Source organism: Harpia harpyja, chromosome 21 (assembly GCF_026419915.1).
Source record: "Harpia harpyja isolate bHarHar1 chromosome 21, bHarHar1 primary haplotype, whole genome shotgun sequence".
NCBI classification, from domain to species: Eukaryota; Metazoa; Chordata; class Aves; order Accipitriformes; family Accipitridae; genus Harpia; species Harpia harpyja.
Genome location: NC_068960.1, coordinates 7092190 through 7116585, shown reverse-complemented (window position 1 = coordinate 7116585; position 24396 = coordinate 7092190). Strand labels below are relative to the sequence as shown.

The 24396-nt window shown below is 41.2% G+C and overlaps 2 protein-coding genes across 12 annotated transcripts in view; both read left to right on the top strand.

Annotated features, from left to right (window-relative positions):
• DNAAF5 (dynein axonemal assembly factor 5) overlaps positions 1–10533 on the top strand; it is a 32079-nt gene extending 21546 nt beyond the window's left edge. Inside the window, exons 10-13 of the mRNA XM_052772368.1 lie at positions 5353–5503; positions 6857–7013; positions 8804–8995; positions 9504–10533. Coding sequence (XP_052628328.1) covers positions 5353–5503; positions 6857–7013; positions 8804–8995; positions 9504–9643 — 640 coding nt within the window. The 3' untranslated portion in view covers positions 9644–10533. The remainder of the gene's footprint in view (positions 1–5352; positions 5504–6856; positions 7014–8803; positions 8996–9503) is intronic.
• Positions 10534–12621: 2088 nt separating this feature from the next.
• Positions 12622–24396, top strand: part of SUN1 (Sad1 and UNC84 domain containing 1) — a 35690-nt gene continuing 23915 nt past the window's right edge. For 2 of the 11 annotated variants that reach the window (XM_052772275.1, XM_052772274.1), the window contains exons 1-2: positions 15188–16454; positions 24205–24301. In XM_052772275.1, coding sequence (XP_052628235.1) covers positions 24225–24301 — 77 coding nt within the window. In that variant the 5' untranslated portion in view covers positions 15188–16454; positions 24205–24224. Of the gene's footprint in view, positions 12717–15186; positions 16455–16835; positions 16935–17502; positions 17698–19095; positions 19308–19363; positions 19546–24204; positions 24302–24396 lie in introns of those variants that run through there. The other 9 variants (XM_052772259.1, XM_052772266.1, XM_052772263.1 and 6 more) reach the window with 9 other exon arrangements.

Here is a 24396-nt window from a genome sequence, read left to right as displayed (position 1 = left end):
GCTTGGCACTATTTATGCATTACAAGTACAATCTAACTATAATTTATGGTGTTCATAAACCCCCTCCATTTATAACAATGCCAACACTGAGGCTCTTTTGTCATTATTAATTTAGCCTTACTAGTAGCGCAAACACTTCTGCAAAGTTGTCCTGAATACATAAACCATATCTGCTCTGCTTTTCCCAGTGCCTGCTGCATGTAGTATGTGAATGTATTCTGATGCATATTTTTTTCATTTTTAACTCTTAAAAAAAAAAAACCCAACAAAAAACAATCACAGGAAGCATTCTTCCTAAAAGTAGTTTGATAGCAATGGTCATTTATACTTAAAAGTTTTTTTCGTTATTCTGATGAGCAAATTGGCACTCAGTGGGCATTCTGGTATGCTGAACACTCATTCAGGTTCCATGAGGCCATGTGAGTATGAATGTAGATGTATTGTTACCATTTTTAGATATATTTAGTATATGCATGGCCTGCATCCTATAATGGTGGAACCCTGGTGTTCCCATTCAGTGGGGTATTCCAGGTAAGCTGAAGAATCTGCTAATGCATCCCCAAATAGATTTTGAGCTAGTGTGCTTAAAATGGAATATAATGAAGCTGTCCTTTTTTAACTGAAAGCTTTTGTGCCAAGTGTGGTGTTACCTGTTTCCATATTTTCAGGATCCAATGTTAAAATCCCCATTCATATGAAAATTCTTCCTGTAGTCAGTGGATTACTTTGTTTAAATTATCACGTAACTGAGTGCTAGTTACAAGATCAATCTAGATATGCAAGAATCTTCCTGAAAGAAAAGCACTTTGAAAACTATTTTAAGTGTTCCAGGATCTGACTATTTGTTGTAAGCTAATCTGTTGTATCTCAGATCTGTATCATCTAACTGAGAATGCAAAGATGGTGGAGCCAAGAAATGTCATCTCATGTGTTCTGTGATGCCCTGAACACAACATTAATGCTTATTAAGTATGTAATAATGTATTTCAGTCTAAAAATGGGATAATGCCACTCTCTCCCATCTATTTATTTTTTTATGGCCTAATTTTGCTGTCCTTTGTTTACTGCAGAATACATTATTAGCTCCTGTGCACTGACCATACAATCACATTTATTATTTTCTACATTTGTTTTTAAGACATTAAATATGTTTATTCTTTCAAAGTATTTAATCAAATTCAGACCTGGTCAACAAGTTAGTGTCATTGGCATTTCTTCTCTATACATTTTCAGTTATCTGATCTCCTGCTCTTCCTCCTCAGAAATAGCATTACAGATTACAGCAGAATAGAATTTGAAGAACTGAGTTAAATTCTCTGTTCTGCCTCTCATTGTGACCTACAGAAAATCATTTAGGCTGCATCTAAGCAATATGACAGGTACATTACATGGCATGCTACAGACTCCTGACCCGCAATGTTCATGACTAGGGTGGCTAGGAGGTAGGAAGGACTTCTCTGTTAACATATAGCCGTATTCACTCTTTGTTTCTCACCTGTAGAATGTACAATAGGATTGGTAGCACTTCTCTATCTGAAAGTCTCAGAAGTGCTCAGGTAAGTATATTAAGTTAGGTCATGTAGGTACTGCTGGTAGAGAGAGGTGATCAGTGCAGGACCATATGGAGAATATCATCACAGAGAAAACTTTTGTTTTGGCAGTAGTCAAAGTAAATAGAATGAATAACAAAATCTTTCATCTGCAACCCAGTCATTTGTATAAATAATTGAGGCAAAGAGGGGGAAAAAGAAAACCAACCCACTGAGCTGCCAGCTTCACTAAGATTCCCAGGAAAGGGAAATTATCAGTGTGGAAAAAATAGAATATGTTTCAAAGTAATACTCTCAGCGAATATAGCCACACATCACACCAGCTCTCCACAGATAGCAGTGATGGAAATTGTTTCGCTTAGGGCAGTTTGAGTGAATGTCCTTTTGTCAAGATCAGATACATCCAATGACACTAATAGACCTGTTTGTATGAAGAAGACTCCTGGCTAAGGATGGCCCAGTCTAACTCATAATGAGGCGCTCTGTCCTCTGAGAACAAGAGCAATGCAATGAATTTTACCAGTAGGTTTATCTTCAGAGACTAAAAAGCAGTAGAGGGAGTTAAATGACTCTTTAAAGTCTCAATCCTACTTACCATTGTCACAGCAAATGCTTTCACGTAGGAAGTAACATGGAAAGTTTTTGTGTTTGAAGCACTGTTGCAAAACATTTTTGATTTGTAAAAGCAAGTCCGATTTTGTTTCGAAATACCTGGATTTAGGATGTTCAGTTTGGAAAAAACAAAAACGTACACACAAAAAACCCAAAACACAACAATCCACAAACATATAAAGCCAAGTGCAGCAGTGCCATAAAAGCAGAAAAGGAGCCAATCCAGAACACAAATGTATAAAAAATAATCAACATTGTCCTGGTTTCAGCTGGGATAGAGTTAACTGTCTTCCTAGTAGCTGGTACAGTGCTATGTTTTGAGTTCAGTATGCAAAGAATGTTGGTAACACTGATGTCTTCAGTTGTTGCTCAGTAGTGTTTAGACTAAAGTCAAGGATTTTTCAGCTTCTCATGCCCAGCCAGCGAGAAAGCTGGAGGGGCACAAGAAGTTGGCACAGGACACAGCCAGGGCACCTGACCCAAACTGGCCAACGGTGTATTCCATACCATGGGCCGTCCCATCTAGTATAGGAACGGGGAAGTGGGGGACTGGCTGGGTGTCGGTCGGCGGGTGGTGAGCAATTGTACTGCGCATCATTTGTACATTCCAATCCTTTCATTATTGCTGTTGTCATTTTATTAGTGTTATCGTTATCATTATTAGTTTCTTCTTTTCTGTTCTATTAAACCGTTCTTATCTCAACCCATGGGTTTTGCTTCTTTTCCCGATTTTCTCCCCCATCCCACTGGGTGGGGGGGAAATGAGTGAGCGGCTGCGTGGTGTTTAGTTGCTGGCTGGGGTTAAACCACGACAAACATGGAATGAAAGTTTAAGTATATAAGTCCATAAAATGGGGGTAGCAATTTTAATGTAAACCCAAGCTCTGCTTTTTATATCTGCATAAGAGCTAGGTATTACTGTATGCACTGATCATGTTTTAGTTATTTCATACCCTGTTGAGAATAAAGTCTCAACCCTGTAAATACAAATAGCACAGACAGGGTACGTTCTTTCATGGAAATGACTCACTTTTAGAATTAAGTTACATAGATTTACAAAAGTAACATCTGAAAATGGAATGAGGGAGAATTTAATTGCAGCAGCAGCAGCAAAAAATACATCTTAATGCTAATGAGAGATAGTGTAGTGAAGTAGTAAGTTCTGGTTACACAATCACATTCACTGCTGGCAGTAATTTGTTTAGCTCCTTAAAAACATTCTAACAGTTTAGATAGGAAGTCTTTCAGTTATTATGCTAAACTCAGTTGTGTGGTCATCTAATCTTGTTTGAGTCTGACATGATTGAGTCAGATAATTGCCAGATATTGCTTTACTGATTCTATTTCAAGGCACTGGAACAAACATTCTCACAAATAGCATAGCATTACAGTTAACATAATGCTGATGAAATTTACCTTTATGTTTTGACAGATTGGTTTTTCTCTGCAGTTTAACAGAAGGCTTTATTAAAAACTGATCAGATAGCACAGTAGCACAGATAGCACAAAGCTTTTTTTAGCTTTGGAGCTAAAAGGAAATTTGGGATCATGGTAATCATTAGTTGGTTTTTTTTTCAGGCAACTTTTTGACTAGAAAATTATTAATTCTCAAAAATGTGTTTAAAATAATAAATCTAAAGGTTTTTGACAAATTTAGATGGGTCTAATGGGACATCAGATTTCATGTTATTACTGAATCTGAAGTGCCATCTGCTGGGCAGGAAGCAAGAATGGATCTCTGACTTTCTCAGGCAGGGAGTGCTCCCTTAGCCAAGGGGCTAAGCAGCAGCCAGATGTATCTATTTTCATCGTGTTGAAGACAGAGATTTTCAGTTTGGTGTGTGTGCAATACATAATTAAGGCCTGGCAGGCTAGGGAGTCATACTTCAGTCAGATTACACCTAGGTGACATGGTCTAACCGCAGTGGGTAAAGGGTAGTTACTGGAAAGAAGTGGATACAATTACATTTCTTATTACACTGATACAATAGTATTATGGAATTTTTTTATTGCTGGATGATTTTGGTTTGCTGTTGTGGGGATTTTTTTTAAAAGTACTTAGTGATAATTGTTTGTTGTTAACATTACCCATTATGTTCTTCCTGTGGCTTGGCACATCTCTGTAGGAGCCACTTAGTCATTCTGGAAACGTAGGACTCAGAAAAGTCAGCAACAGCTTCTTCCCTTTCTGCCAAGCATCAGGGTGGTGATGTGCTGTTTTGCACTCAGGTGGCCACAGTCCAGGTCTGCGGGAAGTTTGAATATAGTGGGACACGAGTCAAGGCAGATTTAGCCTGTTATTTATCAATCTGTTTTGCATGCTGCCAGCTGCTTGTTAAGGCCAAAGAGGCACAGTGAATAACCTGAGCCTTAGTTATCTAGTCACAGCCAGGCACACGTCTCTTTGATGCAGCAACGTCTTTTTTAACTTTTGTGTAAGATCTGTATCTTTTTATTTAAAATGGTTTGACCTGGAATTAAATGGGGTGTGAGGAAATACTGCCTCTTGCAGCAACTTTTAGGATTATAACAGCCCATTCAATAGAGGAGGAGGAAGAAGCACCAGCACCATTACATATCACAGATTTGTGTGTTTGTAATGAAAACAAACTAGTATTGGGACTGGCACCATCAGAAAATCCTACAGACCTCTCATCCTTGAGGGAGACAAGTTTCTGAGCCAAGGGAAAGCTGAAGTATTCTGTGTAGACTCCCTGCAGTATCAGTAGTTCAGGTCTCATCAATAGCATTCATACTTCTCACGTTATAAATACTTTTCACTGGACAGTCTCAAAGGGCCTTACAAATATTAATGAATCCTCACAGCATTCATATGGGGTGTTATCTCCACTTCACAGACGGAGAAAATGAGACAGAGAGAAGGTAAGTAGTTTACCAAGATAACACAGTGAGTCATGGGCATCGTCTGAAGTGGGAGAAAGTCTAGCCTCCCCTTTCCATGAATGTTAGGTATTTGTTTAAATATTATCTAGAAAAATTAAGTTATGAAAAGCTTATCACATACATTATAATCACATTGACTTATAAGATTTTATTTATTTTTTTACAGAGTCTTTTTTTTTCCTTTTCTGCCTATGTTTCTGTGACAGAAAATTCTCTTTTACATCCTGTCAGTCTCTTTATCACTTTCTCATGAACCTTTATTTTGCTTTCTTATTTTTGGCTTCAGGCTGTTCTCTAGTTACCTTGAGACTGTGATAAAAGACATACTGGCTCCTAATCTGCAGTGGCATGCTGGAAGAACAGCAGCTGCCATCCGCACTACAGCTGTATCATGCCTTTGGGCTCTTATTCACTGTGAAATGCTTTCACCAAAAGAGGTAAATTCTCTCTTTCTCATCAAATGTACTTTGAAATCTTAGGCAGGAAGACAAAATAAATGCAAGGGGAAAAGAAGAATAAATCTTTATTGTAAGTAATATTTTCAAATGGACATAGAGTTTTCACAATAAAATTAGATAACCATAATTGAGTATTAACAACTGAAACAATCAGTAGTGGAGGGATGATGATATTCTGATAAGAGACCTAAGGCCAGCAATCTGGTGAGCTGTAGAACTCACCATTGTCAAATTTTGTAGATCTTTGTTCTAGCATAACATCAGTTCTGTAGCACAAAATACTAGCTGCCATTAGCACACAACGTGTGTACCTGACATTATTGGACCCCTAGCCAGCGCCTGTGAAGCAGCACGGGAACTAGCCAGGACATGCTTTTGTGTAATGTGGCAAAGACAAGTTGACTGGCTGCCTTGGAGCCCACAGGTCCATTTAGGAAAAAAAATCTAAAAGATTCCTGGAAAGGGCAGGAGGACTTGGGATGGAACTTGAAGGGTATCTGTAGAAACTGAAGTAGAGAGCTAACAAGGAGTACCCTTAAAGAAATGTTACCCACCATAGTGATTAAGGATTAATGGAATCTGTTGGGGTTTTTTGAAGCTTCTTTGCTAACAAAAATAGCATTTGGAAATGATGCACTGGAAATAATGTTAAATATAAGGGCATTTTTAAAAAATAAATGGAATTAAAATGTTATTAAATGTTCATAGTCTTTATTGTGTTTAGAACAGATCTTAATTGAACAAAGTGCTTAAACACACGTAACTGGTTGAGTTCACATATACGAAAACATTTATATCAGAGACTACTATTCTAGTTAAACATTTTTTTTAATCAGTGCCTTAATGCCTTTTTTGCATTAATGTATACGAAATGTAGATATTAAAGTCAAATTACAAAATTCACTAAAACATTATATTACAACAGTCTTTACCTAAAAGCTTCCTTTTAGAATAAGAGCACCATCTACTGGTGCTTACACATAATCCTCATCTCCAAATTATTTAAAGTCTTGCCAGCAATTTTTTAAAAATAAAAAGACAAGTAAGTTTAAAGCTTTTACAAGTTACATAAAGCTCATCTGCATATATACTGAGCATTCATGAACTGGATGATCGACTGGTGGATTTTCATTTCCCAAGCTTGCTTAGAGGCAAAAATAGAGTTCTGTAACTTCCAAGATTTCAGGTTAACTTTTATAGTTAACTTTTTCTTTTTAAATCAAGCAAGCCAGTATCAGTCAGACCTAATGGTAACTGATGTAACCAATAAGCATATTGTTTTAGAGTGACTGAAAAGTTGCTGCTGTTCTATGCTTTTCCTGTTAATTGTAGATCTTAAAAGTCAAAGATGGGCTAATGCCCCAAATTATTGCTACCATGGATGAAGACTCTAAAATTACTCGACTGATGGCTTGTCGTATTGTTGGTGTTTTTTTAAAAGTCTGTGGGAGGCAGTTTGATGAAGATCAATTTACCAACACTTACACAGGTAAGTGTAAAAGTTTTAATTTTTTTTTTTTTTAATCAAGATCTCCATGTTGAAGAATCACAGTTGCTTTTTTACCTGAAGTATCATAGTTAGCTTAGCTTTTAAGGATAAGGATACGTGCTCAAGCAGTAGGCAGATTCACTGTATAGCTTTGGGATTCACTGTGCAGGTTGTCCACCTCACCTGCAGATTCACTGCAGCTGGTAGCAGTGAAAGCACTAATACAGGCTAGGAATGACAAAAACTGCTGTGTGTCACTATGGCATCTGGCTTTAATCCTATGTAAAGAGCTAAAAGCCTTTAAACAGTTTGAGATACAAATAGGGGCAGATTTTATGTAGGCTCGGTTTCTCAACCATCCTTATTTCACTCCCATACATGTATTCCAATGCTATTTCTGTGTTCCTCTTATCTGGTATTTTAACTATTTGGGTAGTTCTCCCCCAGAGTAATTTTATAGCTATTAAGGAAATGGAAAAAGTAAAGTGCTGCACAAAATCATACCATTAGCAGCATTTTTGTGTATGAGAGGCAATTTAATGTCTTAATCCTGCAGAGACTAAGCCATGGTCTTAAACTGGTAAGTGAGACTGCTTAAAGTATGTAAAGTACACATACACATTTCAGAAAATCAAGGTGTTAACACTTGAGTAGGTGTTGTTGAATGTGACTCCAACAGCACTTGTCTCTTGCAAGGCCTTGCAGTAGTAGCTTTTTAACTGCGGAATTTCATTTCATTGAGGTATTGTATTGCAGACAAGTTAATGTCCTTTGGAAATGCCCTCACTGCCAGTCGAGCAGAACTGAGCAGTATTCCCAACATTATTATGCATTAGACCACTAGGTGGAACTTCACTCAATATTACGGTCTTTGCAAGGCTTGCCAGTATTTCATCTGCATTGCTTCCTAGTTTAGACTATATGAAATAATGTTCTAACTATAGTGAAAGCAGAACAGTAATGCATTATATAAATGGTAGTCACATTGTTCTCCTCGCTGTGTTTCAGAGTGCCAAGAGCAAACCATTTCATTGTACCATAAATAGAGCTGAATAGGTAGTGGCTTGGGTTTTTTTTCTTAAAAAAAAAAAAAAAGGAGGAAAACGAAAACCCTAATATAGAGTACTGTAATGTCAAATAGAGCTATTATCTGTAATGCTTCTTAGGATGATGTTTAAATGCTGAACAATGAATCAGGAGAAGTACAGTCTATGCTATGTAACAGGATTTATGTTCTCGGAGATATATACAAATAAATCGGACTTTCCCAAACTCAGCACCTTAATGTCTGTTACTTTTTCTTACGTGGCACAGTAGAAATCTAACAACAAACATTTTTATTTTGGAGAAATACCCAATCAGACAATTGTCAAAGTATATCTTTGCATCTTGCATATTCAAATAGCCTGCAATGCAGTCATTCACTGAAACACTAATATTTGATAAAAATACTGTGCTTTATAGAGCATAGAAATACTTAAACTCTACTTCTGTAATGCATTAATAGACATTCATAGTACCTCGTTAGAAAGAGTGCTAGAGAGTGTTCAACTAATCTACGTAATTTTGTACATTTCTTTTAATGTGTTTGACAACATAACAACCCACTAACAGTGCACTGCGTGCTTTTAGGAACAATGTACTACATGTATTCACAATGTTCAAAAGACAGAATTATGTCATAAATGCAACAATAATTTCAGTGATGACAAAATACGTTTGTTTTTTCAAATGCAAAGATAACTTTGCTGTTCACGGTGCTGTTTGGTTATGCCTGTGCTCCTTTTCAGAAGTTTTAAAGCGTCTGGATGATGCTTCATGTGATGTACGACTGGCAGCTGCTCACACCTTAACTAATTGGTTTAAATGCTTAAAGGACAGTGATGTGAAATCTGCAATGGAAGGTCATATTGAGTTTCTGTATCAAGAACTATTGATACATCTCGATGACCCAGATCAAAATATCCAAAATGCAGTCCTAGGTAAGACTTTCAGTTGTCTATTTTTTAACAGTGCTTTTTAAATCGTGTTTTCAAGTGTTATATGAAAGCAGCTAACTAGAGGCTATTCCTAACAGGCTGGAAGCTTTCCTTTGGGTTTCAGTGAGTATGAGCTCAGACCTTTTACCTGTATGCAGAATGTAATGTTCTATCTAGCATTCACCAGAGGAGGAATATCAGTGCATCTGGTATATCAGAAGACTTTGTAGATGGTAAACAGGATATGGAGCGTAGACACTGACCATTGCAGGATGTGACCATATCCTAGCTTGCGTGATGGATTCTTTGGAAGTTATTAGTGTATTGGTCTGTGTTCAAGCACATAAATGTCAAAATACAGACCTCGGCAAATGAGGGAGGAATCAGGTTGTCATGACTGCACGACTTGTAGAAGAACAACTTCCAGGTTAGGTTTTGGCTACTTTGAGGGAACTTGAATAGAGAAACACAGAGTGGCTAATGATTTATAAAACTTATTTTTGTTTTACAGAAGTTTTAAAAGAAGGAAGCGTTTTTTATCCAGAACTGCTCGTGAGAGAAATTGAAGGGGTTGTACATAAGCATCAAACACCAGTCTATTGTAATCAACTACTACATCACATTCAGTCAGGCAAAGAATCAGCTTTATGAATCAATGCTGAAATTCTTTTTAGTGAACTGTATGTGAAATCTGTATGATCTGGATTACTTTTGTATTTTCATTTGCTTAAGAAAGGCTGAGCAATAAATAGATTGTTTTTTCTTTGTAAGTTCACTATTAGCTCATTTAAAAGTCAAATTGGCACAATTCTCTGTTCTTTGCCATTTGAACAGTTCTTTGTATTTGCTAGCAATAAAACAATGTTTTAATTCACTTTGCATTGGAAGTTTTTCAGATACAAGGTTTAAAGGAGGAGTGTTTTCCAGGAATTTGACACTATTTATAATTGAGAAAGATGATAATTTATTTAACAAAGTGATAGTCTAATGTCAAAGTTATTAATGTAATTCAGTGAAGACTGTCTTTCAAGGAGCATTTCAAAGTCTGTATAATATTCAGACTTTGCAGAGTTGGGTCTGTGAGGATCAGTTTTATCAGGAAAAAAACCCAGCCAAATTACTCTTGCATAATGCAGCAAAATTTTGATAATGTTTTGAGTACTCATGCTGGTATAATAGGGACATCTTCTGAGCAGGTGTCACTAAAGGAATAGTTTTTATTGTCATTGTATTACATTTCATGACTGACAATAAAGCTAGCCTTTTTTAAATTAAGGTTTATATATGAGAGGAAATGTGCTGTTTTGGCATTTAGATAAACAGTATTTATATTTTTGTATTAAATATTTCGCATCTGCAGTTTTTATGTTTATACCATTGTGCCTTGGAAAGCAAGCAACTCTTGTTTGCGTATTACTTTGAAATGAAATTCTGCAAGATTAGGTTAAAGCTTGATTTATTTTTTTAGAAGACCCATGTAGTGTATAAGTTTTAGTGTTATCTTATATTCTCAGCTATGTAATAAAGTAAGTGAGCTCCTCGATTCTTGTCTATGTCATTGTGGGGTAGTGTGCTATTTATTGCACACACAAATCATGGAAAATCAGGATCCTGATTTTTTTTTTTTTTTCCCTCAATTATCTGTATTACAGACAAAAAGTGCTCTTTGGCTTCTAAGTCCCAAGTGCCTCAGCTTTGTATCAAATCTAAAAACAAGCTCAGTGGGGTTTGGTAATACTCCTTATGCTGTAGGAAGTCCTCATGTTTGTTTATCCATCTGAGCTAACTTTACCTTTTCAGACTTGTGACATAATTGTTAACCAAACCATGACCTGTTTAGAGCACTATCTACTTGCATTCTCAAAGAAACATTTGAGAGAGATTAGATACACAAGGCAAGTGTTATTCCTAGCTTAAAAGCAGTCATGTAAACTCATGGCCACTTCTCCACAAAATACTAGGTTGCTTTGAAAATTCTAGCAAAAAGGGACAATAATGCTAATGATACAGAATAATTGAGTAGTTTCTTATGGATCCAAAAGCTATTTTGCATTCCTGTAGAAAAGGATACTCATTTTAGATCATATGTACTGTCTTTGAAGTTGATTTTTCTTTTCATGAAAAGCCAAAATATAACCGTTCCTGTATTGAGCAGCATTTTAGTTAACGAAAAACTATTAACTATTTCACTCACTGTAACTGGAGGGTCAGCTAAAATTCTTAGAAGGTGCAATATGAGCGAAATAAAAATCTCTAGAAGGCATTAAATGCAGTGAAGAAGTTGTGGAGTCTCCAGCCTTGGAGATATTCAAAACCTGACTTAACACAGACCTGGGAAACCTGTTCTACCTGACTCTGCTTGGGCAGGGATTTGGACTACCTGATCTCCAGAGGCCTCTTCCAGCCTCAACTATTCTGTGATTCCGTGAAATTGTTTCCTTAGTCTAGTCAATGATTAAAAAGCCAATTTAATTAGACTGGAAATAGACTACATAACTATCCTAGCAGAGCCCTTAGAGTTTTCATTCAACACTCTGTTCTCAAAAAAAATAAGTGTTTCAAAGCGCTGCAAGGCAGCAGGTTCTTCCAATGCAACCTAAAGTTTTGCTTCAGCAACAAGAACCCAGTTCTTATTTTAAAGTTTCCTTGAAAAAGTCCACCAACTAAATCCTATTTAATGATATTACTACAGGCACATTTTTTTAGATTCCTATGTTGGCAAAATTTAGATTCTTTCACTTTACCGCTGACTGCAACCTCATGATAGCTACAGTGCAAATGTTGTGCGAGTGCTTTTGATTACTCTTGTGATCTAAAGAAGAGAGATTTGAAAACCCGACTTCAAATGTGGGATTATAGAAGATAAGAGAACCTTCTTAGGTGAAGTGAAATCTAGTCAAAGTTTTTCAAGATGTTCTAAAGCCAGTACACAAATAGTAAGAGCTGAAGTATTCATCAAGCTTGGTATCTTCAGCAGGCTGGGAAAATTTTTTTCTGCCTATGTTGAGCACTTTTTTATCTTTTAGAACAGTCCATTGTGAGATGCCTCCCAAAGAAAAATCTCTGCATCATCCAGCAAACCAGCTTTTTTCTTCAGAGGCAGGAGAGCTTTTTGAATTGAATATTCTAATAGTCCTTCCAGAGACACTAAACAGCAAACTGATCTTGTTTGTGCACATATGACAAACTAGATATCTGCCACTACATCCTTGTATTAGAAAGTGTTCTGGATATAGGACTTCAACAATATGCTGACCCTGCTTATAGTTTAACATACTTCAACTTACATAACCCAAATTTCTCAAATCCCTTTATGAAGAAGTAGTATTATCGAGTCTCCTGCAGATGGTGTATAAGCCTGGGGTTTAAAGTTACTTTCGAGACTCAACTTTCTCAGCTTCAACCTTATACTGCGTCAGTAGGAACACAATTGAGATGAATGTGGGGTTTTTTCTATTTTGCTAGATCAGCTGTTATATGTAGTAGATTTTATTTGCGTTCATTGCATAATGTAACTAGAATCATATTAATTACGTAACTTTTAAGCAAGGACAATTTGGGGGGGCAAAACAGTTATCTCGAACTTTCAGACTCTTTAGATAAGCAGGCTTTAGCCCTGCCCTTCCTGTGACGAACAGATGTGCTTCTGTCTTCGTCCTTGTAAGCTAGAAGACCTGTTGTGGAGGATCCTGGGACTTGGATTCTCAGCAAAACAAAGTTTTTGGTAAGTGCATGCATTTGTCTAACTGAATATAGAATCTTCTAAATATTTGTTGACTACCTTAAATAGAATCAATTAATTAGACATTGAGAGGGCACTGCCAAATGAGGCACCTAGACTTTGAGAGAAAGCCTACATCAGAGAGCATTTTTAGGAGCGACTGGAGGTCAAGTATGTTCCCAGATCCATCCACTTCTCATCCATGCGGGTCCTTACAGGCAATCTGCAGATTTCCTCAGAAATGCTGTAGGCAGATTGCAGACAGTCCATCTGCAGGTGTCTGGCAGTGCGCTGTGTCATCTGAGCGCACGGTAAAGATGCACTAATGCACCTTGTCTGCTTGCGTACACAGTGTGCTCCCCAGAGACTAACCTCCAGTTATAACCGGAAAGTTAGTATAAAGTATAACAACCCATCAGAATTGGAATCTAATCTAATCTTTACATATAGAACTTTAGCTATTATAGTATAATAACTTTCCATTTACAACTGGAAATAACTATTACAGTACAGTATAGTTTTACTATACTATATACTATACTACAGTAAAACTATACTATTATAGTATAGCATAACCATAATATATTATTATACTATAATTTAAGTTATTTTATTTATTATTTTATTTACTATATTTAAGGTATTATACTATAATAGCTAAAGTTATAGAGAGAGAGATTAGAGTTCTGATGGGTTACTGCATAGGTTTTATCTCACTTAGGAGAAGTCCCTTGTCTGCACAACACAAACACTAGAGCATCTTCCCAGATACAAAGTAACCTCTTGGCCTGTGGAAGTCAACTGCTGATTTGAGAGGAGCCACGTTTCTGTTTCATTTGCAGAATCTGTGTTAGGATCACTGCATGGGAAGGTGAGCAACTGTTGGCTAAAAGAGTGGATCAGAGCTGGTCCTGGTGGATACATAAAGGACTGCTCTGTGCCTCAGCCCTTCATGTGAGGCTTTAACCATGTTTTGAAAAGAGAGAAAGAAAAATAAAGCAAAAAAACTTCATTATTAGGCAGCTGAAGGATCAACAAAAATTACAGTTAACAGGCTGGTGTCCATTTACTGAGATCAGTCCCCCGGGGAAGCTCACGAACAGCAGTGACTGAGATGAAGCAGCAGATGAGAGCTGTGAGGAGAACGGCTGCTCTGTCGGCCTGCCTTGTATGTAATCGGCTTTTCTTGTTAATGTCTGAAATCCCCTGTAAGTCAGGACTATGGCAGGATCTAGTGGCAAAATTGAATTGAAGTGCTTTGCAGCCCCCTTTTAACTGATAACCTAATTGCCCTGTATGGAGCACCCATTGCCTTTGGCTGACAGTCATGATGGTGTAGAGGAAGTTTAACCATAAAGTGTGATGCAGCTGGCGAGAAACTTTTTCTTTAATGAGCGAGAAAACAGATTTCTAGGTGGTTTAGGCTATTTTCATACTACTGCATATATATGATCACGTCCCCAGCCTTGGACATAAAGGTCACCATGCTTCCTCACACTAAGGAACAAATCCACAGCATCCCCCTTGCCCAGCGCATCCCTGCCACACGTTACCCCGGCACCCTGACCCCAGCATCCCTCCCCAGGCTGCTGCCGAGCTCCCCGCGACTCGCTTCAGGGCTTCCCCAACCCCACAACCTTCAGACTTCGAAGCAGAGATCTGGTCCCGTCACTGACCCTTGGCACGGCAGTGTCCCGTCCTCAGCAATCCCCCAGCCCGCCCAGGGCTTCCAGGCACCCGTGCACTGGCGATGCACATACCCATGGAGTGCTGCCCCTCCATAACGCTGGGAAGCGTTTCACCCTTTCCAACCTGCACAGCAGCATGCCGTGCCCAGTACCCAGTATTACCAGTCAGAAACACCTTGCCGCACTGGTTTCTGTCACCTTCAGTCCATACCTTCAGTCACTGTGGGGACCTGTACCTTTTGATAGCAAGGACCACGACAGGGAGCAGAACAGGTTTGCTAGGTGTGAGTGCGGGAGTGCACTGGGAATGGGAGTGGGAAGGGAAGGGAGCAATAATGTGGGAATCACAGTGGGAAGGGAAGGAAAGAAGAGGTGGGACTAGAGAAATGTGGATCTTGGATTGGTTTGGCCTTGTATTGCAGTTTCCCTATACCTGATGTTAGTTAAGAAAGCTTTTTTTTTTTTTTCCTAAATTCCTGACTGCTCTCTACAGTGTTAAAACTGAAACATTTTTAATATGATCAATTTTTATTCTTATTGACCGCTTTTCTACAGACTTCAGTTTAGCCAATAAAATCAAGTGAGCCCACTTCACGTTCAGAGCTCATTGTTAGATGCTGGAAAACTTTGAAAGAATTTTTGTTTGCCTCAGAGCAGTTTCTTCTGAAACATGAAAAAAATTAGCTCCCTATAGGTACCAGCTTCTTTTAACAAAACTGGGACATCTGACCAAGTTTCCCTTAAAACCTAGAAGCCAACGGCACTATTGCTCCTCATAGCTGAGGAGCGGAGGGGAAGCTGAGTCTAAGACATCGTCCTCCAGCCTCTTGGCCTGGTCCTGATGGAAAAACAACTGCTCGGGACAAGTCAGAGCAGCCCAGGGAGCTGCAGCAACGCCCGGGGAGCGTGACATGCCTGGTCCTGCCAGAGCAGAACGCAGCCTGCCCTGGCTGGGCTCCAGGGGACGGGGGGAGAAATATCCCTGAGAAGGCCTGGCCTTAAACCACTGAAGAATTTCAGGGAGATTTAAACTAAGAAGTGATTTTGCCCTGACTATCTTAAGCCCTTAAACATTATCTACTCTAAGAGACAAGAAAACGGGTGTGGAGTTAAGTGCAGGAAGAGATGGGGTGGTCAGAAAAGTGAGGTGATTTACCTTTCTGCAAAGTATTCAGCCATATGCCAGGAGGAGGCGACGGGTGAGGGGCTGCACGTCTTACCAAATTATGTGCTGGCTTCCAAGTGTTACTGGGACCAGCTCAACTTTGGCTGCAGCATCTTAAAACTTTCACAAAGCTAGAGCAAAGCTCTTTTAAAATAAACAGTAATTGCCTAAAATCAGTGCTACATCGACGTCAGCTAACATCTTAAGTGAATGTCTTTATTTTGCATCTTTTTCTGTTTCTTAAGGATTAGCTGCTTTTACCCACTTTGTATCTGACAAGTAAACAGAGTCTATTTATTTATTTGATAATTATGCATTTATTACCCACTCTTTCCCAGCAAGTTGAGTCATTTCTCTTGCATGCACAAGTAAATAACAATTTTTGGCCCGATCACCCTTTCTCAAGTGACACATTCCCTATTCTTCTGTTTACTGCCATTTGAACCGTACTTGCCCGCAGCGCGCAGCATTGCGATGCCCGCAAGAAAACTGTAGGCTCGGGGAGACTAAAGCTTTAACAAAACATGACCGACACAGATTTCAAATTGAACGTATTTGCGTGCGTTCCACAAATATTTGAACAACGGGGCTTCTTTCACGCCACAACTTCTCTGCCGAGAGCGGGCCTGTGACATTTGTTTTTCGTGCGGTTGTCCAGCGTTTGCCCGGTGTTGGCGTGGGTGAAGCTCGCCCCAGCGCAGCGTGGGACCCGCAGCCCTCCCATCCCGCTGTGCCAGCGCCAGAAGTCTTGGAGGCGAACGGCAAGCGAAAGGGAAAGAAAACCCAAAAAAGACCGAGTGGGAAGGAAACGGTGAGGGGAGAGGCAGAAACGCTGGGAAAGAAAGTCAGTGAGGATCCACGCAGCAGAGGCCGAAGTGAAGATCAGCGGTAACCCTCCTCATCTCTCCCGCCTTTCTCCCTCCTGAGGCATCCGCGGCTCCATTTTGTGGAGGGGGGAAGCCGAGGCGGGGGGGGGGGGGGGGCAGTTTGCCTGCGGCCACCCGCAGGCCGGTGCTACCGGAGGGAAGAGCCCGAGGCAGGGCCGGGCAGCCCCGGGGGGAGCCGGGGCGCTGCCGCCACCGAGGGGTGCCCGCTGAGGAGGAGGAGGACGAGGAGGAGGAGGAAGAAGGGGGGGGAATGCCGGCGCTGCGCGGCGGGGCAGGGGCGGTGTGAGGGACGGTGTGAGGGACGGTGACCGGTGGGCGGGGCGGGCAGCACAGTGGGGGGGGGCGTTGGCGGCACGCGCCGCGCGGGCGGGGCGGGGCGGGGCCTCCCGGCGGCCTCGGCAAAGCGGGCGGGGCGAGGCCAATCTCAGCCGCCGTCGCCGCCGCCGCTGGTTCTGCCTTTCCCTCCTTCCACCGGCGCCAGGTAACCGGCAGCCCCGGCCTCGCGTGTGTGCGGTGTTCCGCCCTCCCCTCTCCGCCTCCTCCTGGGAGGGGGAGCCTCTCCCTCCCCGCGGCCGCGCTGGGGCGGGTGGAGGGTCTCCCCTTTACCTCAGGGGTCAGGCCGCGTTCCCCCCCCAGTCCCTCCCTCAGAACGCGGGGCGGCTGGCAAACGGCTCGGCGCCAGCCCTTTCCGGCCGTTGCCGCGCTACTAGCCGCCCCCCCCGCCCACGTTTACCCGTCACGATCTGACTGGCGGCTGCTGCCGCCCGCTCCCGCCTCGGCCCGCCCGCCCGCCCGCCGCTTCCCGCCGTCAGGGCCGGTGCCGGGCAAAGGCGGGCTCCGGCGGCCAGGGCCGCGTTAGGCAGCTGCCCGTGAGGGAGCTCTTGGGGCGTTGTGTTTCGGTCTTCATCCTCCTCCCGGCCGGGGCGGGGGGGGGGAGATCGGCTTCTTCCTCAGCTCGGCCGGTGGTCCGAGGAAGGCGGCAGGGCGTGAGGACATCGGGCTGGAGTTGTTGGGTCAAGCGCGGACCTCTCTCTTCAGGGCCCGGAGTTGCTTGGATCGGCTGCTGTTGAGCTGGAAGGAGAGAGACAAATCTCTGCCTGCTTGGGTGCCTCTGGGCCTGGCCCTTGGAGCAGTTTCTTGTCAGAAGTTACTACAACCTGCAGCTTTCCACTCTGATATAGAAAGAATTGATAAGCGCGCTGTAGTACCTGTGCTCGCTGCGGTCGCTGAGCTGTAGTACAAAGGTAATGTACTGTAATCGATGTTGTGGTCAGGTGCTGGGTGATGCCAAACCTGTCTTCGCTGCGTTCCCTCCCCCGGTTGTCACCTCAGGGCAGCTGGTGCCAGTGAACTGCTTCTGTGGGGAGTGTTGTTAAACAGGTAGGGTTTTACTGTAAAAGAGTTTGGCATCACTGACTGAGTGAGTAATTGCTTGTAGTTGTACTGCAAAACTTGATTATTTCAGTGTTGTGCTCGTTTTGAGATGGTAGAGCTGTCTTCCTCTTGTGGTGATCATGTTTTGTTGCTCTTCAGTAACCACAGGGGTAGAAGTGTCTGAAACACGAAACTGTTTAGAGGCAGCACCTGTTTTCTGACAGCCTCAAGAAGTTTCATGTCTGCTGGAAAGAAAAAGTATTTGTTTTGCCTTATTTTATGTTTCTTTATTTATTAAAAAAAAGGTATTGCTTATAATACGTTATAGGAAATGAAAATCTTAGCTAGCAAGTTGCAGGTTCCATGTTTCTGCAGTACGTGCAATCCCCCTATCCTACGGTCTGGTTTTCAGTTTAACATCACGCAAAAAGGAAGTGAAATCTTTGCTCATTTTGTTAAAATTTTCCCTCGTGGTGCTTTGCAACTGACTGTTACAGGGTAATGCTTCTGTTGGATTTCCAAGTTAATGTCTAATTCCCCCTCTCGCCTGCGGGGGTGTATTAGTGTTTGCTAATTTTCATAATAATATTATGGAAGTGAGTCGCAGGCTGCTTTGTTGTCGGTGATCTGTATGGAGGGCTTTATTGACAAGCTTAGCAGGCTTTTTACGTTGATGTATTGGTAAGCGTGGCGCGCATATCTTAAATCTGTGCTGCTTGACCGCCTGGTGACTCGGTGACGGTAAGAGTTGCGGACGCTTCAGGCGTTCAGGTGTAGGCGTCAGTTATAACGAGTAGGATGTTGGGTCGGACTTGCGGTGTTCGTTAATACTGAGGTTGTTCCCGTGGGCCGGTGAAGCGGTTTAGGGACGCGAGGCAGTAGGTCAGATACGCCTTCTGTTACCTGCGGGCGAGCCTACAGCTGGGACAGACGCCAGCGACGGGACCCTCTCCGCGGGGGCAACCAAGGGGTTAAAAGCCGTGGGCTGGCTGAGGCGGCCGCGTCCAGTGAATTCAAACTCTGCCTCTGAGTGACAAGGGAGGCTCCGGGAGGCTGGGTCAGATCAGTCGGATCCTGCGGGCTTTGTTGGGGCCGGGAAGCCATTTTGGGATCCTGCGGTGTGGCATGGAACAGCATGTCCCGTCCGCCGGGGAGCGCGCCCTGAGCCCGGGCCGCCTCGGCGGGCGCGGCGCGGCGGCCCGCCGGCCCCCCCCGCCCCCCGGCCGGGGCAGCCCGCGGCGCTGGGCACCGGCCGCGCCTTCCAGCCGTCCCCGGCCGCTCCGCCGGGCCGGAGGCTTGCCCGGGCGAGCCGCCGGAGCGCTCTGAGGCTGCCTGGTTCCGTGGCAGGTCGCAGAGTCGGGTGGGGGAGGCCTGGAGCAAGGCGCCGAGCCTCTTTAAATGCAGAGGCCTGTGCAGCGAACTCGTTGTAGGTATTGAATCGCGGGGCGGTCTGGAGGTTCCAGGCTCGTAAAATGACTCGGTGGGTTGTCACGCAGCGCTTCAGGGGCTCCCTGCGTGTAAACAATGAACAGGCGTGTTTATTGTTTCGCCGTAGCTGAGGGTATAGCTGGTTTCTATCAACCCTTCGTTTAAAAACCGTTTCAAGGGCTACTTAATGTGAATGTGCAATGTTACTGCTTTGTGGAGAACCTCTTTTTTCGTTAGTAGCCTTACAGTTTGACACCAGTGTCGGGGGATCTTTGCCGTAATACTCAATGGTAACACCTAGTTTACAACGCGAATTTTATTACTTGGGGGTGGGGTGGGGTTGGTTGTTTGCTTTTGTGTTTTTGTTTTAAAGGAATACTAACGTTTTAAGAATGTGTGTTCTAATAAAATGTTGGTTTAGCTTGGAGCTCCTTGCTCTTCAGCCTGTTTAAACTAGTAGTTAATTGGGTATGTGGAAACATTCTTCGTGGAGTACATTTACTTGGGAATTCGCCTTTTTCTTTTTTTTTTTTTTACCAAAACCAGTAATTTTATTGGTTATTCTGAAGAATAGTAGAAAATAAAAATTGAAATTGCAAGTAAAAAATGGCTTGCTCTCAGGAGCTGATAGGGTTGCATGTTCCGGTTTCATTGTTATTAATAACTTGCCCAAAAGTCTGTTTAGCTTTTGTGGCATTAGTATGTTAAATCATAATGACTTAAACTTAGTTTGTTTGCTTTAAAAGGTAAGGATAGAATAGGTTCTGCTTGAAAGTAGTACTACCAACATCTCTCTAAGACTGTAAATGTATAATTTTTTTACCCCTTGTAATGTAAAATATAAGATGCTTTCTTGCAAATTTTCTCATTCTCTAACAGACTTCCTGGTGAATATTTCTACTCTGCCAAGGTCCCATTTGTGAAATGGAGATTTACCACTTCCTTTATCACAAGGGGTGTTTGTGAGGAAATGCCTAGATAGTACGTTTGTGGAAGTCTATTTATGTACCCCAAAAAGACATAAGTGGGAGTTCATCGTTGTCCCTGCCAGGTGCTTGTAGTGTATATACAATGTGTATTTGGCACTGCCCCCACTGCCATGCTTCTGTGCATAAAGGCCACTACCAGAGCATCTCATCATCTGCCATGAAAGCCAGAATTTTGCTGCAGCAGTACTAGGGTTTCGTTGAGGCTGGTTGATTCTGAAAGCGATTTTCAGATAAACAGGCTTATGAGATAGTGATGTGGTCTCATGTCACTCAGATGCTTCACATCCTCTGGAGACTGCCAAGGGGCTTTGTGCAAAGGTAAATTCTGCTGCACTGATTACAGGAGTCCCTGTGCTTCCTTTTGTTCTGACCAAGTCAGAATCTGTGTCTTCTCCTGCCCTTCTGCTCTGCTGACTTACCCTAACAATGATTCAGTTGAATTGCAAGGGAGAGAGGATACTTGAGATGGTAGTTGTTGTCTGCTTCCCCAAAAAAGCAAATAATCCAGCAGTCTCCTCTGCAGGAATGTGGAAGTTAGCTTGTAAGTTGAGGTGCACCTAGTGTCTGCTAGCATTCAGGCTGAAATGTGTGCTTCTCTTTAATTGCCTTTAGGTTGTCTTACAAATGTATTCTTATTACTTGGGGGGTTTTATGTAACTACATGCTTAGTTCTTTCATTATATATCCCTTTGTACTTAGAAATCGATGTTTATGGGCTTCTGAAGAAGGAAAAAAGGCTACTTAAAGTTTGGGCCTGGTAATGCTGGCAACAAAGCTGATACTAAAAGCCTCCATGAATCTGAGTCCAGACAAAAATCTATGGTACCTAAATCAGAAACCTGCTGGGCACCCAGAAGTGTTTAAACTGGAACTAAGTGCTGTGTCTACCTCTAAGGTTCTCTGCCATGTTTTGTCATTTTTAGATTTCCAAAATATTTTATTAACATGTCTCTTTGTTCCAGTTGTATGTGAAAGTTTCATAAATTACAAGAATTAATATATGAAAGGTGGAGTGCTGTTAAACATGAGTGAACAAATTAGAGGGAGTTACTGTCCTCCACCCACCCCTGGTCTGTTAAAGTTCTGCTGTAATAAGTGTGTAGAATATTTCTAAATAAATTGGGTTGATCATTTGTTTTGTGGGTTTTGTTCTGAAGAAATTAAGCTGTTGAACTAGTAGCCGGGTGTGTTTGGTTTTTTTTTTAAATCTAGTTTCACAGTAAATTTTAGATGCCTGTTTTTGAAAGTTGTGCTGGTTATCTCTGAAGATTATTTTCAAGTTCTGTTTAAGTCAGTTAAGCCTGTTTTGTTGCTTTGAAAAATTGAGTAAAGGTTTTTCCTTTTGAGTCTGAATTAACTTTAGAGCATCAGACAACCAGTGAATCACACCAAGCCCCTAAATTTTCTAAGAGTGATTTCTAACTGTGTGGTGTTCAGATGGCAAACCTTTTATCTTTACTGGAAATCTTGGTGCTATGAAAACCAGCTATTAATAGACCTACGCATAAATTCCTTCAAGGCTTTTCAGTTAGCAGTGCCATTGTCAAGTACATATTTTATCTAGTACTAACTTAATGATATATTTCAAACCTTATCAAATAAGGAATATGATGTAAATTCTAGCATTTGTTTTCTTCAGAAATCAAGTAAGGAGAGAACTGATGGGGAAGGGAAAAAGAACAGGAAAGAAACTGAGCCAATATGTTATTTTTCAAGGTCTGCCTTTGCCCGGCCCATATGGGTAGCAGAGGCAGAGGGAGGAGTTGGGTAGCTACTGAAAGGTCACTCACGTAGCCTAGCTTTCCACATGGGATAATATTGCTGGGTGTCAAAAGCACCGTATTGGCTATTGAGTTGCCAGTTAAAAACTAGGTTTATTGATGAAATGATGTGTGCTGAGCAGTCAAGATCAGCTCCGGTGGAAACTAAACAGAGGTTCCCCTAGCTTGCGGTTTCAAAATCTTTCTCTTGGGATGGACCAATTTAAACAGATCAACCTTAATAATTGTTTTGAATTTCAACTGGCATATGTCCAAGAAATCTGTTTTGCTGTTGTTTAAAACAAGTGCGCTCTGATGTCATTAATATCCCTCACCTTGAAATTCACTGTATTTCCACTTTCATTACTGGGGAATCGTTACTCTCTGGTCCCCATTTCCTATGTTCTAAAATGAGCTCTTATTTGTTCTTAAAGTATGGCAGCAGCTGTTATGTCTTTGAGCAGTATTTGCTGCAAGAGAATTAGAAGACTTCTTTGCTAATGCTTCTGCACTACTGATTTAAGCTTCCTCTAAACAAACAACTAATTTCATATACAAGCCAGTGGAAGCATCATGGCTCTGGGACAAGTGAGGTAAGTGTAGAGAAAGATCACTTAGTGGAAATGCTTTCTCTATGATATTAAAAGATGTGTAAATAGCAGAGGTGAGACCTTATTTTTCATTAACCCCACAAATGCATGAGAGGTGCTTGCATTCAGAAAGCTACAATGTTTAGGCCTGTAAGTTTTGATTTTTAAAAACAAGAAGGAAACTCTGTCTTCAGTAGTAATGGAAATATCCTCCTGCCTTATTGACATCAGGATTTGGAGGCTACAGGTGGACTGACCAAGAGCATTTTAATGTTATGTGTAGAGATTTCTTTTTGAGCTGCTATTACCTGTACCTCGCTGCTTTTTGTCTCTATTTTTTTATGTATATGTAGCTATACAAATGAAAACTTCTATTTCAGCATAGCAAAGTGCGTCCCCAAAATTAGATACTTGTTGATGTTTTGATTATAAGAATTAAAGCATAGCTAGGGATATTTTTACCTTAGTTTAGGCATGTCATCACAGTTGTGTGGAATATCTCTTACTGCTGCTGAAACAGGAGCTGTAGATAATCTGAAAATAGCCAAGATTCTGCTTTGCTAACCCTGCAAATCCAGGATAGCCAAATTCCTATTTGTTAAGCGTGAATAACCTGCTATCTAAGAACCTTTTCTAGAAAAGCAAAACTTTTCTTGTGGCTAAAAAAAAAATGAGAAGGGCTCAAGGTTTTTTGCAAATATTTTGAACTTGAAAGTCAAATTATACATAACGCCACAAGTAGTCACCCATGCAGCCCTACAGTTTCTCGATATGACAACATCAGTTTTTATTTTCTTCCTAAAGGTATAATACCTTTCAAAGACCCCATGGAAAGTTTTACGAGTGTTGGTTGGGTGGTTTTGGTTTGGTGGTTTTGGTGGGTTTTTTGTTGGGTTTTTTTTGGAAGTGGATGGCACTCTGGAAAATATACCTAATTCTAGCCATGTGAGTCATTTTGCAGTTGGCTTTTCTGCTAGGGTGTGTATTCAGTGTTTTTTATGACAGGAATAAATTAACTGATACCAAATATTAGAATTTTATGTGAAATGAAGGAAACTCCTTTGCTGCTTAGTGGATGGCGTTCAAAGGTTGTAGAGTAAAATGATTTGACTATATGTAAAAACTTTCTCAAGTTTCATGTGTGTTACACTTTGCTGGTGCACAGAACAGCCTGTGTGTTGCTCAATGGGCTTTCAAAGCAAAACTCATTGTGAAGAGGTCTCTGAAAGCATGGCTATGTAGTTTTTTAAATTTTTATGCTTAGCTTTTGGGGTTGCTAGCATAACTTGGTTCCTGTGGAAGTGTTGTGGTAGAGTTGTGATAAGAGCTTGGTTCATATTACAGTAATGTTCCAGAGAACTCGGAAATTGCGGAAAATAGAGTATCGTAAAGGCAGTCATGGTCAGAAATACACTGAGCTTCATGCAGTAATGATAAGGGATATCTAGCGCTAGCAGCAATACTGCTGAAATATTGAGCGCTCCATATTTCTGGTAACAGTAGCTTTTTTTTTTCAATACTTCATTATACAGGCTGAACAATGCAAGGGCTCCTACATTGACTTTATGTAATTTTAAGTCATTGCATTACTTTATTTTCACCTTTTACAGTATGATTTGAAACAGTCAACATGGACTTTTCACGTCTACACACGTACACTCCTCCCCAATGTCTGCCAGAGAACACTGGCTATACATATGCACTCAGGTGAGAACTCTTTTCTTCTTGTAGAGAAACTATATGTTCTCTGAATGTTGTTAATTATGGAGAGTTTAGTTTTCATGGTAAGTAGCTGACTACTT